This window comes from Erinaceus europaeus, chromosome 9 (assembly GCF_950295315.1).
Source record: "Erinaceus europaeus chromosome 9, mEriEur2.1, whole genome shotgun sequence".
Classification (NCBI taxonomy): domain Eukaryota; kingdom Metazoa; phylum Chordata; class Mammalia; order Eulipotyphla; family Erinaceidae; genus Erinaceus; species Erinaceus europaeus.
Genome location: NC_080170.1, coordinates 82,513,596 through 82,530,672, shown reverse-complemented (window position 1 = coordinate 82,530,672; position 17,077 = coordinate 82,513,596). Strand labels below are relative to the sequence as shown.

Here is a 17,077-nt window from a genome sequence, read left to right as displayed (position 1 = left end):
ATCGGACTGGCATATGTGATGTTGAGGATCAAACTTGGGACCTCATGCTTGCAAATCTATTACTTTAGTCACTGTTGGGCATTATGCCAGCTCCCCCCTGCTGCATTGCTTGATGCCATGGTCTATTTACATAATCATAGTTTTGCCTGAGACCTGCCCTGCTTGCAGGGTATTGATTTATCCCATTGGTTAGAACTGTTGCAACAGCTGCTATGGAAACTTCTATGTTCGAGCTCTTTTCTTTACTCCATCCCCTCTCCTAGCTATTTCCTTTTCCCACTTGCCATTTCCGGTTAAAGAGATATATAAAAAGCATTGTCTCTGATCAATAAAGGCATTGCATTGCGTTCCTGCTCAGCCACGAGTTCCTATTCTTTTCTCTTTCTGGCGACACTAGCCTGGCAAGTCACTATGGCACCTTCCAGGTGCTCAACTTTCTCTCCTTTTTCCCCTTATGAATCTGACTAATAAGTGGGATCACACTGTATTTATCTTCCTGTGACTGATTTATTTCACATAACATAATGTCCTCAAGGTTCATCCATAGTACACGCTACAAACTGTCTTTCCCTTTTCATTTCTTTTACAGTTACTCTTCCCCCAATGCCATATGGCTTAGTAATATGCATACATATGCTTGCATATTTGTACCAGAGTAATCTTAAATCCATAGCCAGTCCTAATAGGACAAATCTAAGGATTTATTTTATGCAGATCTTATATGACTTCAATAGCTTGACACAGAAATAAAGCATTCCTTAACACATACCCTGCTGGCTTGGAACTTGAATCTCTGATGTCTGGATAAAATCTTAAAGAGAATCCTATCATGCATGCTCTGCTAACATTTCTGTGTAGACCGCTCTTTGTTTATTGGTTGGAAAGAATGCAACATTTTGGAAATTAAGTTTGTAACAGTTTTAAAGTTGCTGTTTGTCTTGAATTTAAAAGACAATTCGGAGTCTGGGGGGAATGTTCTGCTGCACAGCCTTTCTTTCTTTTTTTTTTTTTTTTGCAAGCCGCAGCTGGCATGAGCTCCAACAAGCAAAAGCTTGTGATTGGGGATCCTCTGGATAGGGTAGGATACTGGGTTGTCAGCAGGAGGGTGAATAAGACAAAGAAGTAGAGGGTGAATAAGACAAAGAAATAGAGGGTGAATAAGACAAAGAAATAGAAACAGTTATTAAGAATTTTCCCAACAACAAAAGTCCTGGACCAGATGGCTTTACAAATTCTACAAAACCTTCAGGAAACAGTTAATACCTATACTTCTAAAGCTTTTCCACAAGATCGAAGAAACAGGAACATTCCCTTCCACCTTCTATGAAGCCACCATCACCCTGATACCAAAAGCAGATAGGGACACAACAAAAAAGGAAAACTACAGATCAATATCTCTGATGAACATAGATGCCAAAATATTAAACAAGATCCTGGCCACTTGGATACAGCAGTATATCAAAAAGATTGTTCATCACGACCAAGTGGGATTTATCCCAGGAATGCAAGGCTGGTTCAACATACGTAAGTCAATCAGTGTCATTCACCACATCAATAAAAGCAAAACCAAACACCACACGATTATCTCAATAGATGCAGAGAAAGCCTTTGACAAAATCTAACACAAATTCATGCTTAAAACACTATAAAAAATGGGACTAGATGAGAAATTTCTCACGATAATGGAGTCCATAAATAGCAAACCTACTGCCAACATACTCGATGGACAGAAGCTGAAAGCATTCCCCCTCAGGTCGGGGACTAGACAGAGCTGTCCACTATCACCATTACAATTCAACATAGTATTGGAAGTTCTTGCCATAGCAATCAGGCAAGAGAAAGAAAACAAAGGAATACAGATTAGAAGGGAAGAAGTCAAGCTCTCACTATTTGCAGATGATATGATAGTATACATAGAAAAATCTAAAGAATCCAGCAGAAAACTACTAGAAGTTATTAGGCAATATAACAAGGTGTCAGGCTACAAAATCAATGTACAAAAATCAGTGGTATTTTTTATGCACACGCCAAATCTGAAGAATACATCCAAAAATCACTCCCATTCACTGTTAAAGCAAAAATCAATAAAACACCTAGGAATAAAGCTGACCAAAGAAGTGAAAGATTTGTATACTAAAAACTATGAGTAATTATTCAAGGAAATAGAAAATGATGCCAAGAAATAGAAAGACATCCCATGCTCATGGATTGGAAGAATAAATATCATCAAAATGAATATTCTCCCCAGGGCCATCAAAGTGCTACCAAACCTCTTTAAGAGAATAGAACAAAAACTATAATCATTTATCTGGAACCAGAAAACACCTAGAATTGCCAAAACAATCTTTTTTTTTTTTAAAAGAATTTATTTATTTATTCATGAGAAAGGTAGGAGGAGAGAAAGAACCAGACATCACTCTGGTACATGTGCTGCCAGGGATCCAACTCGGGACCTCATGGTTGAGAATCCAATGCTTTATCCACTGTGCCACCTCCCGGACCACACCAAAACAATCTTGAGGAAAAGAAACAGAAATGGAGGCATCACACGCCCAGATCTCAAACTATATTATAAGGCCATCATCATCAAAACAGCCTGGTAGTGGAACAAAAATAGGCACACAGACCAGTGGAACAGAATTGAAAGCCCAGAACTAAATCTCCACACCTATGGACATCTAAACTTTGATAAGGAGGCCCAAAGTATTAAATGGAGGAAGGAGGCTCTCTTCAATAAATGGTGCTGGGAAAACTGGGTCGAAACATGCAGAAGAATGAAACTAAACCACCTTATCTCACCAGAAACAAAAATCAACTCCAAATGGATCAAGGACCTGAATGTTAGACCAGAAACTATCAAATACTTAGAGGAAAACATTGGTGGAACACCACAAGGACATCTTTGATGAAACAAACCCAATTGCAAGGAAGACTAAAACAAAAACAAACCAATGGGTCTACATAAAATTGAAAAGCTTCTGTGCAGCCAAAGAAACTATCATACAAAAAAGAGACCCCTCACAGAATGGGAGAAGATCTTCACATGCCATACATCAGACAAGACACTAATCACCAAAATATACAAAGAGCTCAGCAAACTTAGCACCAAAAAAGCAAATGACCCCATTCAAAAATGAGCAGAGGATATGAACAGAACATTCACTACAGAAGAGATCCAAAAGGCTAATAAACACAGGAAAACATGCTCCAGGCCATTGATTGTCAGAGAAATGCAAATAAAGACAACACTAAGATACCATCTCACTCCTGTGAGAATGGCATACACCAATAAGGACAGCAGCAACAAATGCTGGAGGGGCTGTGGGGACAGAGGAACCCTTTTGCACTGTTGGTGGGAATATAAATTGGTCCAGCTTCTCTGGAGAGCAGTCTGGAGAACTCTCACAGGGCTAGACATGGACCTTCCATATGACCCAGTAATCCCTCTCCTAGGGATATACCCTAAAGACTCCATAATACCCAACCAAAAAGAAATGTGTACACCTATATTCATAGCAGCACAATTTGTAATAGCTAAAACCTGGAAGCAATCCAGGTGCCCAACAACAGATGAGTGGCTGAGAAAGTTGTGGTATATATACATAATGGAATACTATTCAGCTATTAAGAACAATGAACCCACCTTCTCTGACCCATCATGGATGGAGCTAGAAGGAATTATGTTAAGTGAGCTAAATCAGAAAGATAAAGATGAGTATGGGATGATCCCACTCATCAACAGAAGTTGAGAAAGAATAACAGAAAGGGAAACTCAAAGCAGGATTTGACTGAATTTGGAGTAGGGCACCAAAGTAAAAACCCTGGATTGAGGGTGAGGGTGGATGTTCAGCTTCACGGGGAGGGGTAGGGGGAGGGGGGATGTGATGGGACACAGTCCTTTGTGGGAATGGTGTTTATTTACACTCCTATCAATTTGTAGTCATATAAATCACTATTTAATATGAGAGGGGAAAATTGATTGTATGTCTCAAAATTTGTATATCACAGACTGAGTCTTTTTAATACATAGGCTGAGTCTTTGATATGTTGACTCTCTTAAAAGCTTAGACCAGGGAGAACAGAAGCAACCAGTGGCACAGCTATATGCAAATAATTTCAAAGAACATAAATTATGGTGATGTTGTGTATGATATAGCAAATCCTAACAAAGGGATTTTTCAAAGTTAACCCAATTATCAAATAATGTGATTATAGCAACAACTATCTATCGTCTTCTTAAACCCTAAGACAGCAGGAACCTCCTGCTTCCTTTTTAGAGCCTATATTTCTCCCAGTCCTGGAACCTCTAGGGTGGGGCTCACTTTCCTGCATGCTTCTCTCAATTCATACCAAATGTTATTGCATCCACCAATCCCAACCTAATCAATGCAGGGAGTACCACCTCAGCATGCTTCAGTTCAGACTGTGTCCAGAGACATCAGGCATGGAGTGCCAACCCTTCTCACCCTTCGGGTGAGACCTTTCCTTTCATAGTATTCTCTAATTCCATTCCAGGAGGTTCACTTCCTAACAAAGTCCCAAAACCTGGGTATAGACCAGGTAGGTCCCTTAGGATAGAGCATATGTTCACATGTATCCATAAATTAGAGCACAATATATACCTGAAAGCAAAAATATACAATAGTCTGTAGTGAATCAGTATCAAGTTCATAATGAAATAGTGTCTACTTAGACTTAGATACCCTCCTCACCTACATCTTATTACAGTTCTCTTACTCCAAAGCTAACCTCATAAAGCAAGGATTGCAAAAGCTGAATAAGGGCAAGAGACTAGCATACTTCAACAATGATTCTTTAGTCACTATCAGGCCACCTCATCTCCTATTCGGGGAGTCCTGAGATTCCCAAACAGACATGATGGGCCTAGAACTAGAATAAATCCCTCTCTCCATTGTTACTGGTCACTCCTAGCAGGAACAATACAATACACCCCTTTGTGGGCCCCCATAGAGCCTTGCCCTCAACTTATATCAACAATGGTATAGAATGTTTCATCCTCCAAAGGGAGGCTGGACAACATACTCTGTGTTCCACCTGAGGAAAATGGGAGCTGATATTGGGGCAGCCTGGAACGTTCCTACTTATGACCACAGAATGTGAGCTCAGATCTACAGGGTTGCAGAGGTCACATAGGCTCCCAAGCTGAATATGGGCCCCAGGTCACATCAAATCGATGGGGTTTACAGTCAACAATATTTATACACCTTTCGCATATTTGGGAGCTACTCTCTTCCCTGATGCAGCTTTCTATCCCTTTTCCAGTCCCAGACAATAACTAGGATCCACCTGCATATCAGATTTCAGGCTCAGGAAAAAACAAACAAACAAACAAAAAACACTAGTATAGCCACAGGCCCTTTGGAATATAACTAAAATATGCCTACTAGCTAGCTACAAAATGGAGGGCCCCCCAAATCTTCATCTGCACTATTCCAGCCTCTAGGTCCATGATTGGTCAACAATTTGTTTGGCTTTGTATGTTAACTCTCTTTTCAGCCACAAGGTTCCAGATGCTACCGTGATGCCAACCAGACTTCCCTGGACAGACAACCCCACCAATGTGTCCTGGAGCTCCCCTTCCCCAAAGCCCCACCCTACTAGGGAAAGAGAGAGGCAGCCTGGGAGTATGGATCAACCTGTCAACGCCCCTGTTCAGAGGGGAAGCAATTACAGAAGCCAGACCTTCTACCTTCTGCATCCCACAATGACCTTGGGTCCATACTCCCAGAGCATTAAAGAATAGGAAAGCTATCAAGGGAGGGGATGGGATACAGAGTTCTGGTGGTGGGAATTGTGTGAAGTTGTATCCCTCTTATCCTATGGTTTAGTCAATGTTTCCTTTTTATAAATAAAAAAAAATTAAATAAAAAAAGAACATGACTTTTTTGGTCGTCAATAGACTCCACAGTAGTTGTGTGACCTTAGGCAACTAACTGCTCTGAACTCTAATCTTCTTCCTGGTTATTAAATGTGGTGAATTATGTCAAACAAAATTCAGTGCCTAAGTACTCAGCAAATATGGATCTCACTCTCCTTTCTCCAAGAAAGGACATTTGCTAATTTTTTTTTTTTTGTGCCTCCAGGCTTACTGCTGGGGCTTGGTGCCTGCACTACGAATCCACTGCTCCTGGAGGCTATTTTCCCCATTTTGCTGCCCTTATTGTTGTGCTTGTTGTAGCTGTTATTGTTGTCATAGCTGTTGTTGTTGGATAGGACAGAGAGAAATGGAGAGAGGAGGGGAAGACAGAGAGGAGGAGATAAAGACACCTGCAGACCTGCTTCACCGCTTGAAGGGACTCCCCTGCAGGTGTGTGTGGGGAACTGGAACCGGGGTCCTTATGCGGGACCTTGCGCTTCGTGCCACCTGCATTTAATTCACTGCGCTACCGCCCAACTCCCTGTTTGCTCATTTTAAGACTTAATTCAGTTTTTGGGCTGCGTGACTTAGGAAGCTTTTGCTTGAAGTTAAAATCTGCTTCCTTCCAGTACCTCCCAGTGTTATAAAACACAGCTCCTCCTCCTTCTCCTCCACTACCTCCTCCTCCTCTTCCTCCTCTTCTTCCTTCTCCTTCTTCGAATTCACTGCTCCTGGAGGCCATTCCCCCCCCCATTTTATTCGATAAGACAGAGAAATTGAGAAAGAGGAAGGGTAGATAGGGAGAGAGAAAGACACCTGCAGACCTGCTTCACAGCTCATGAAGCATTCCCTGCAGGCTGGGAGCCTGGGCTTGAATCTGGATCCTTGAACAAAGTTATATGTGCACTTAATTGGATGTAACACTACCCGGCCCCCAACATTCTCACTTTTCTCATCACAAAATTTGATTCCTATGATTCCTTTTAGAGAGCAGAGTGGGCTAAATCTAACATTCCAAACTTCCATTGTGTGATTGGTTCAGAGTAAAACTGGGTCATGCCTCTTTAGTCTAAATCCACTATGTATACATCTGAAGGTTGCATTCAATACTTTAAGCCACCCTACCCCTCAGAGAGTAGCTGACAATGTTAATAACTAAATGCCATTATTTTTTTCACCATACAGACCACTAAGCCCTGCTCCCACTTAGAATATATATATACACATATATATATGTATGTATTTGGATAGAGACAGAGAGGAGTTGAAAGGGAGGGAGAGATAGAGAGTGGAAGAGACAGAGAGATATCAGCTGTGAAGCTTTCCTCCATATAGAGGGAGAACAGGGCTTGAACCTGGGTCCCTTGCACACTGTAGTGTGAGCACTTAATCAGATGAGCCACTGCCTGCCCCCCCACATCCAGTTTGACATTGTATCAAATAAACAATTCTCCTCTAGTAATGCTACCCACCACTGGAGCAACCAATTGAAAGGCACCTGCTCAAACAAGATCAGAAGAGCAAACACAAGTAGAACCTGAACTGGAATTGGTGTATTGCACCAAAGTAAAATACTCTGGGGCGGGGGGGGGGGGGGATACAGGTCCAAAAAGGATGACAGAGGACCTAGTGTGGGTTGTATTGTTATATGGAAACCTGAGAAATGGTATGCATGTACAAACTATTGTATTTACTGTTGAATGTAAAACATTAATTTCTCAATAAAGAAATTTAAAAAAAATTTAAAAGGCATCTGCTCATCTTATACATAGAGCCAGGCACTCAAGGCAGGCATCAGGCACAGCGGGACACCTAGTGAGGCAGAAGGCTTCTTTGTACCTTAAGACTATTAAGAAACCTACCACGTGAAGTACTACCTGCAAGTTAAACAAGGCAGTCAGCTGCATGGGAATATGGAAGCTGAAGTTAAAGGATGTGAGGCCTTTTGAAGGGGATTTTCCTGATCACTCATTTTGGTGGCTTTATTTTGCAGGTAAAGGAAACCAAACCCAAGAAAGACAGCTTCCCTAGTTCTACTCTTTTTTTTTTTCTCCTTTTTTCTAGCCTGGCCTTTTAAGGCTATTCTTCTTTTGTTTAGGTTTCCCTCCTGTAGATCCTAGTTCTGGAATAAGTAAGCCTGCGCTCAAGACAATCCCCCACGGAGTATAGTTCCCTGTTACTATATCCTAGAAATGCCAACCTGTTAGAATTCAGACTACTCGGGGGCCAGGCAGTAATGCAGCAGGTTAAGCGCACATGGTGCAAAATGCAAGGACCGGTGTAAGGATCCCAGTTTGAGCCCCCGGCTCCCTACCAGCGGGGGAGTCGCTTCATAAGCGGTGAAGCAGGTCTACAGGCATTTATATTTTTCTCCCCCTCTCTGTCTTCCCCTCCATTTCTCTCTGTCCTATCCAACAACAACAATGGCAATAACAATAATAATAATAACAACAACAAGGGCAACAAAAGGGGAAAAATAGACTCCAGGAGCAGTGGATTCTTAGTGCAGGCACTGAGCCCCAGCAATAACCCTGGAGGTGGAAAAAAAAATTCAGACTACTCTTTACTAGATCTTTGTACTTAACGGTAGCACCAAAATTCCTTGTCAGACAAGATTTTCTGATTTATTGGTTCAAATATCATGGTTACTTCTCCTAGGTTATCCTTGACCTAAAAGCAGTATCCCCAAGTTCTTTCACAGCAGCCACCACCACCCCTATCCCTCACAAGCTACCACACTGCACTTTCCTCACCTTTGTTCCTGGAACCACACATACAGCTGAGGAGGCCTGTGTCTAGGGATCTCATTTCCAGATCTCTCTCTCTTGTTGATCACTTGGATCATGGGTCATAGCACCTCTCCATCTCTCCTGCCATTCTTCTGGCCTCTGCCAGACTGAATTCCCCCCCCACACACACACACACATACTTCCAGCATGTTGTCTGTGGATCCCAGTGCAAGAACAGAATTTTAACCCCTGAGTGACATTAAAGGGATCAGAGGGTAAGATAATAAAGGTAGAATAGAATCTGTGATGGTAGGTCCTCATAGCAGTGTGACTTAGACACACTTAGAATGACCTATAGGGGGATCAGGTGGTGGTGGCGCACCTAGTTAAGCACACGCATTACAGTGCACAAGGATACAGGTGCAAGACCCTGGTCCCCACCTACAGGGGGAAATCTTCAGGAGTGGTGAAGCAGTGCTGCAGGTGTCTCAGTTTCTCACCCTCTCTATCTCTTCCTCCTCTCTCAATTTCTCTCTGTTTATATCCAATAATAAATTAATAAATACATTTTTAAAAGAATTACCTATAGGCAATTGTACTGAACATTATCACAACCAGCTGCAGGGGATATAACTTAAGAGGGAGGAGAAATGAAAAGATAAAATTGAGGAAACTTACTATTGAAGTGAAGCTCCTCCTAGCAGGTGGAATCGGGCTTGAACCTGGGCTCTTGTGCACCGTAATGTCTATGCTTAACCAGAAACGCTATTGCCTGGCCTCTGAAATGAAGCTCTAACACCAACTAAACAATCCAAAATCTCTTCATAAAGAGATAACAATGAAAGCAAAATGGCAGGTCAACGGAGCACATTATTATGGATTCCCCTAGTCTTGGGTTCTCTGCTACTTGCTGGTTTCTGTAAAAAGAGTATGATGTTCACCTCTCAGGATCATTGTAGAATTACTACTATATTGTTTTTGTGTGAATCTGGAGCCTTACACATGTGTGATTTCACTGCTTCAAGTCATTTTCTCAGGGAGAGAGAGGGAGAGAAGAGAAGAGATAGATCAGAGCAGGGTTTCCTCCATTGCCATAGTATTTCCCATGTAGTGCTAGGGCTCAAACCTGAGTCATGTGCATTGCAAGACAGACATCCTACCTGACAAGCTCCCTCTCTGGCCTTCTTTGAAACATTAAATTCAACTATATAATATAGGTAGAAAAGCCCTAGGATATAGCAAGTCTTCTGTAAAGGAATTTCCTTTCCTCTCTCTCTCCTCTTGTCCTAAATCCTATCCTCTGGTTCCTTTCATCTCATTCAAGGGTTAAGTCAGATACACAGGACTCTGGTCTTGGAATGGGACAGACACCATAACAGAAAAGAGCTAATTTATCTAGGGGATCTAGGAGCCTAAACAGCAATCTTTCTCCTACATATCTGTTTGTTTCTACCCAGAGAGAATATAGCATTTCTCTTTTTTGGCATGTGTAAAAGAGAAATCTTAAGTGAAAGTGGTTTACTTTCAATGACGGTTCCTAAGGAGTTTTTGTCTAGCCATCTGAGAAGTGTGAGTGTCTCTCTACAGGTCCTCAGCGGGCTCCTCAGTGTTCTTCTATGAGGTCCTGTCACAGACACTAGTGCTGAGGAAGAACCAGACTGAAAAGAGGAACCAGAAATCTACTGGGCATTTCGGAAATTCCAACTTCCATACTTAGGGACTCTGTTATATGCAGTATTAAAAGAAAAACAGCTGAAATGTCCCCCAAAGGATTTTGTCTGCTTCTATGACTGAAAAGAAATGTCAGGTTCCTGAAATGTCAGAATGGCTGCCTAAAACCTTGTTGAATCTCTGAGTGTGTTTCATTATTACAGATAGGTATTGCATCACTTGTCTAAAAAATGGATGTGATATACCCATGAGGCAATTAATGTAAAACTCCTATACAGTACTAGGCATATGTATGTCCAGTGTTTCTATCTCCATAGACCAAACTGAAAATGGAGAGAGACCCAGCTGGTCTCTTTCTGTGCAGGAAAGAGAAGCCACTTGTTCTGGGCAGCAATGGCTGGGCACAGGGAGTAAAAGAGGGTGTTCTATGGCAAACTGCCTGCCCTAGGGGGAAAAAAAACTTTCATAATCTCATTTCACTTTATTTGCCCAATTTTGTCTCGAAGAGGCTACATACAACTCATCAATATTCTGGTCTATCAAATCCTCACCAATTCTGCATGATACCTACTCTCCAGCCCATCAGTCTTCCTCTGTGTCCAGTCTTTTCATCAATGCTATCTCCAGATACTGTAAGCTACTAAGATAGCCTCCTGATCCTGATTGTATAATTGCTTTGACTGTCCTACACACCATTCTTGATGCTTCAACATCATTATTTTTTTCTCTTTTTCCTTTATTTTTTTTTATTGGGAGGCTAGTGGTTTACAGTACTATTATTAGCATATAGCTACACCCCCAAATTGGGTCCTTCACTGTGTACCTGAAATCTCTTTCCACCCAACCCTCTTCTTGTCCTCCTTCCCCAGAGTCCTTTGTTTTTCACATCACAAAGCAACATCACTATTTTAAAATATTATGCAGAGCATTACTTTTTTTCTTTTCCCAGAACACTGCTCAGCCCTGGCTTATAATGGCACTGAAGACTGAACCTGGGGCCTTTGGTGCCTAAGGTATAAAAGCCTTTTTGCACAACCATTATGTTGTCTCCCCAACCAAAAACTTTACTTTTGCAATGTAAAAATCTTTGGGTCAGTAGCATTTGGCATCTCCTGGGTGCTTGTTAGAAATGGAAGATTTCCATCAATCTCTCTGTCACTGTCCAAATAAATGTTTAAAATAAAATGGTTAAATAAAAAAGAAATGGAAGATTTCAGGCCTCATCCCAGAGCTACCTAAGCAGAAATGACATTTTACAAATTTTTTTTTCCCTCCAGGGTTATTGCTGGGGCTTGGTGCCTGCACTATGAATCCACTGCTCCTGGAGGCCATTTCTTTCCTTTTGTTGCCCTTGTTGTCTATCATTGCTGTTGTTAATATTATTGTTGTCATTGTTGTTGGATAGGACAGAGAGAAATTGAGAGAGGAGGGGAAGACTGAGAGGGAGAGAAAAGTAGACACCTGCAGACCTCTTCACTGCCTGTGAAGTGACTCCTCTGCAGGTGGGGAGCCGGGGGCTCGAACCAGGGTCCTTACGCCGGTCCTTGTGCTTTGCTGCCATGTGCGTTTAACCCGCTGCACTACTGCCTGGCCCCCAACATTTTACAATTTTTTATTGACTTTTTGAAGCAGTTTTGGGCTCACAACAAAATGAATGGAAAGTCTAGAGAGCATCCTCTAACTGCATAGCCTCCTCCACCATCAACCATCAGTGACAGTTAATAAACCAACACTGACACATCATTATCACCAAAAGTCCACAGTTCACACCAGATGCTGCACACCCTATGAATTTTAGCACATGCATAAAAACAAGTGTCTGCTATCATGGTATCAGAATATTTTTATAGCCCTAAAATTCCCCCTGAATGCCAGAAACTACATTTAAATAAGGCCCTCGTGATTGTTGGGTATAATGAAAGTGCAATTGGCACTGTCAAGAGCTGTGTCACTCCTTAGCTGAAAACCCCCTCCATGGCTTCAGGTACCTTCCAGACAAACCCTCAGCCCTGTGAGTTTGATCCCTGCCCCCACACTGATCGCCTGCACTTTTTTTTTCTTTTTGCTTCTCTCTTTGCCTTACAGTCTTTCAGTTCACAGTTTCTCAGCACACTCACCACTCTCCAATGTCCCCCACCCCCACCACGTACACACACATACACTGGGGGCAGGAAAAGACAGTATTCACCGGTCATACAGTCAACTGAGTGACTGATGAATTTTCATCTTCGTTCTAATGACTACCAATATATGAAGATCAATACCACATCACTTCTGCTCATAGCTTTTTTCCAGGACCAAGAAAGGAGTCTTTTACATAGGAGATGCTCCACGTGTGTTGAAATGAAAATGGTAAGATGAAATAATGAACACTTGGGCAACTTTCTTCACCTTCGTGCCTTTGTTCCTGATGATCTCCCAGAATTCTTTTTCTCTTAAGTAGCCCTCCAGAGCAAAGCCTCCCCCAGGTCTACAGTCACCCTGCTCTCTCTTTTCCTAGGTCTGGGGTCCCTGCAGTGTAGACCAAGCCTACCACTACTCTTGCTTCATGTGGGAAAAACAATTTACTTTCTCCAGTTAGCATACTTAAATCAAGTTTAACTTTTAAGGTTCACAGGTGCATAATAGGTATTCAGATGGAAGAAATGTATGAGTCTATTCATTGACTCGGTACAGCAACAATAAAAGCTGAATACAGCAGTAGAGTAGGAGTTTTCCTTTCCTAACTGTTTTTCTGTAGCTCAGATCACCTCCTTCCATTTGTCTTTTAATTTATGTGATTCAATTGCTAAAACTTTGATTGATTTTAATTTTCTTTTTTACTTTTTTTTTTTGTCCTCTACAGTTATTACCAGGAGCAGTGGATGAAATCCACTGCTCCTGGTAGCCATTGTTTTTTCTTTCTTTTTCTTTCTTTCTTTCCTTTCCATTTTATTGGATAGGACAGAGAAAATTGAGAGAGAGGAGGGGGAGCTAGAAAGGGAGAGAGAAAGACACCTGCAGATCTGCTTCACCACTCATGAAGTGACCTCCTACATCCAGGGAACTGGGATGAAATCTGCATCTTTGTGTGGGTCCATAGGACTATGTGCACTGAACCCGGTGCGCCACTTCCTGGCCTCTGATTTAAATTTTCTTCTCATATTTATGTTCTTTTAAATTTACCTCTCTTTAAATTTCTTTCTTTGTTTCCCTCTGGCACATACATATGCATACACTTACATCCACTAGAAAGCCTGTATCAATTTCCTTGTAAGCATTTTAAACTCATTAGACTCCCTAGGAAACATTAGTTTTGGAGTTTCCTTCCAACTCCCCAGAAGAAAATTACAACAGTTAAAAATGAACTACTGTCATATATATATATATATATATATATATATATATATATATGTATATATAATCTGATATATAAATTGTGAAACTTAAGTCACAATTCACAAGAGCCAACAACAGTGAAAAGCAGCAAGTTTTACAACTCAGATCAGAAAACCACCAAGTGCCACAGCTGAGCCAAGCTTTCCCCCCCTGCACTGCACCCCACCACACTACAGACACTCTGGCGGGCATCTACAGTGTAGATACGTGCTGAAGCAGTGTTTAAACTTGATAGCTAGCAAATTGGTGGAGCCAAAATCTCTATTTTAAGGAAATCAAGTTGTATCTTGACCACCAGACAATATTTTTTTACCTAAAAGAAGTCTGAATCATCTTCTCAGCAAAACGAAGCCCTATCTTTCTAACCATTCACTCAAGTCTAGCGTCTAAGCAAGAGCTAAGGCCTCCCGAAGCAAATGTTCTCTGTAGGGTACACATAGAATAACGATGCAGTAAATAAAAAGTAGCTAAAGATTTTATTTTTATGCTAAATCTAATAGTCCTTCTAAACACTCCAGTGTTCATAAGAGGCATTGGTGTCTAAGGCATAAAAACAAATGTTAAGAGAAAAAAAATTAACATTAAGATTATTTGCCTCAACTGCTTTCTTTCACACTTCAAACTGGGAAAAGTGAAAAGGCCCTCAGTACTGTGTTAAGAAATCTAAGCACCTTAGCTGTGTGTGTCATAGAAATAAAAATCTCAGAACCACATCACTATGACTTTACATATTACAAAATATAAATGGACATTTAGAGTTCATGGGAGAGAGCACAGCTCTGTAAGTTGTCCTTCTAAATCGGCTTTATGATTTTTTTAAAGATAGCACTTCCCCATCGTTCTTTGAAGGCCTGGGTCCCTGACCTAACTTTGTCATTGCTTGCTATGCAATCACAGGAAGTTACTTTAATTTTTCTTTCTTTCTTTTTTAAAAAATATTTTTAGATGTTTAACAAATTTTTAAAAAAGTATTTATTAGATAGACACAAAGAGAAATTGAGAGGGGGTGGGGAGATGAAGAAATACAGAGAGACGACTGCAGCTCTGCTTCAACACTTGTGAAGCCTCCCCCCTGCAGGTGGGGACCAGGGGCTTGAACCTGGGTCCTTGTGAATAGTAATGTGAGCACTTAATCAGGTGTACCACCACCACTGGCCCCACTTTAGTTTTTCTGAAACTCAGTTTATTCATCCCCAAAATGAATTTGAATATCAGAAAAGTCGTTGATAATTCATAAGATCAAAGTATGAGATGGCACCCAGAACAACACAAACTTTCTCTAAACACTGAATCAGGGGATTCAGTCAAGATCCTGAAAGTTGCTTGCTTACCGGAACAGAAGTAAACAAAAGTGTATAACATCAGGAGCAGAGAGAGCTTGTGGTTTCGGGACTTGGGTGGTGATGCTCCCCACTTGACTGTGTGATCCATAACTCCTACTACTCGGGATGGAAAACGATAGCAAACCGTTTTGATCCAAGTGAGACGTGGGCACCAGGCAGATGGAGACAATTCAGTTTCCCTGTGCAAAAGGGCCTGCTGTGATATTTGCAAAATACACAGCAGAAGGGCTGGACTTGACCTCCAAACTCCTCAATGTGAAAGAGTGAAGATCTCTTTTCACAACCTGAAAGAAAAAGTACAGTAAAGTTCAGGTGGTTGTGCAAAAAGACTTCCATGCCTGAGTTACCAGAGGACCCACGTTCAACCCTCAGCACCACCACAAGTCAGAACTGCACTTTGTTAAAAATAAATAAATAAATAAATAAATAAATAAATTAAATAAAAGTCACCCAGGAAGTTAGGTACCCCAGTTGCCTGCCTGAAGTGGTCAAGGATCTTAGACTGAGCAACATTTACAAAATAGCAAAGTCAGGGCTGGGAAACTGGTAGAGCAGATACTTCCTTCTGTGAATTCTAAGAACCAGCCATAGCCGCTCTTTGGAGCAGTTGGTTCTCTGCTCAGTGGGGATGAATAAAAACACAGAGAACTCTAACGGTTCTCAATATCAGAAAACCCACAAAATTTCATGCCTCTTCAAAAACATATTAAGAAATATTGAATACCAGTTAAGGCATGTTTCATCCAAGGCAGAATTTAAGTTGTAAAAGAAATATGCTTTTTGTACCCCTCTTATCCTATGGTTTTGTCAGTGTTTCCTTTTTGTAAATAAATAAAAAAAGAAATATGCTTTAAGAGGGTCAAGGATCTTAATCAACAGCAAAGGGATGAATAAAAAGGGAAGAAATAAAGCACATTGCAAAACTTGCCTTTTTTATATTTTGTACTTTAATGTGAGGAAGTGGTTCCCACCCCCACCTCCCTGTCAACATTTAAAAATGAAAATGTGTCCAGTGTGCCAATGGGACCACTGTGCCAATGGGTTACCACTATAGTCCTGATTCAATACTATCTAGAGGAACCATGTGAAGCCAGTTGTCTGGCCACACCAGATTATCTCATTAGCTTCACTTCATTTTCACCAGAATCAGTTTGAATTCATTTATTCACCACAACTTTTAAAAACTCAAATTAAGCCTATACAATTATTTTTACTGCCACCTAAGGTGGGTCTGGGCCCAGGAAGTGGCACTGTAGATAAAGTATTGGACTCTTAAACATGAGGTCCCGAGTTCAGCCCCCAGCATCCAATGTGCCATTGTGATGCTGTAGTTCTTTCCCTCTCATTAGTAAATAAATGTGTTTTTTTTTAAATCATAAAATAATCAGACATAGTTCTGATGATTTCCCAACTAGTCTCCTCTGATGGATAAGAATGCAGCTTTGAGGTAGAAATGAGGGTGTTATTATTTAGAAGTCAGTCAGGTAACTAGTTCTACCAAGCTAACCTATATGAAGATAATTGTAAAAGTACTTACTTGTTGAAGAAAAACTCCTTCTTTTCTCCTGTGTTGAAAACCAACGCTGAGATCTCCACTTTGGGGATGTTCTTCTCTTGCTCTTGATAAAATAATGGCAGGTGGCTCACATATGTGAGTAATATGTGACAGATATGATGCTTCCCTTGGCAACTTCCTTTTGCTTGACAGTGGATCTTACGTTCTTCCACCAAGAAACAATTCAATCAAAGCAGAGAATGAGTAGTGTGTCGCTTATAGCTAGAGTTTTATCAGAACTTCCCTCTGAGGGAGTGGCCAAGGCAAACTACATAGCTATCCTCACCCATAACTACATACACACCAACACAAGGGGGTGCAGTCTCAAAGGGGTGAAAAGACTGCATTTGACGTATGGGTAGTAGGAGTGGCCAGCCTGTTGACTTCATGTGGGCAGTTTCCTCTGTGAGTTCTGTGGGCTGGCTGCTCGTAAGTTTTGATTCAGGGTGTCACTTTTCTCTTGTCATAGTCATGCCATTGTGAGTGGATATTCCACTTCCTGTGTGTGGAATACTTTATGGAC

At 41.2% G+C, this 17,077-nt stretch overlaps 1 protein-coding gene across 1 annotated transcript in view; it reads right to left on the bottom strand.

Moving 5' to 3' along the window:
* Positions 1-16,764, bottom strand: part of CD80 (CD80 molecule) — a 32,828-nt gene extending 16,064 nt beyond the window's left edge. The window contains exons 1-2 of the mRNA XM_060197111.1: positions 16,537-16,764; positions 14,988-15,283 (exon numbers count right to left, since the gene is read on the bottom strand). Of these exons, the coding sequence (XP_060053094.1) occupies positions 14,988-15,087 (100 nt within the window). The 5' untranslated portion in view covers positions 15,088-15,283; positions 16,537-16,764. The remainder of the gene's footprint in view (positions 1-14,987; positions 15,284-16,536) is intronic.
* Positions 16,765-17,077: the final 313 nt, after the last annotated feature.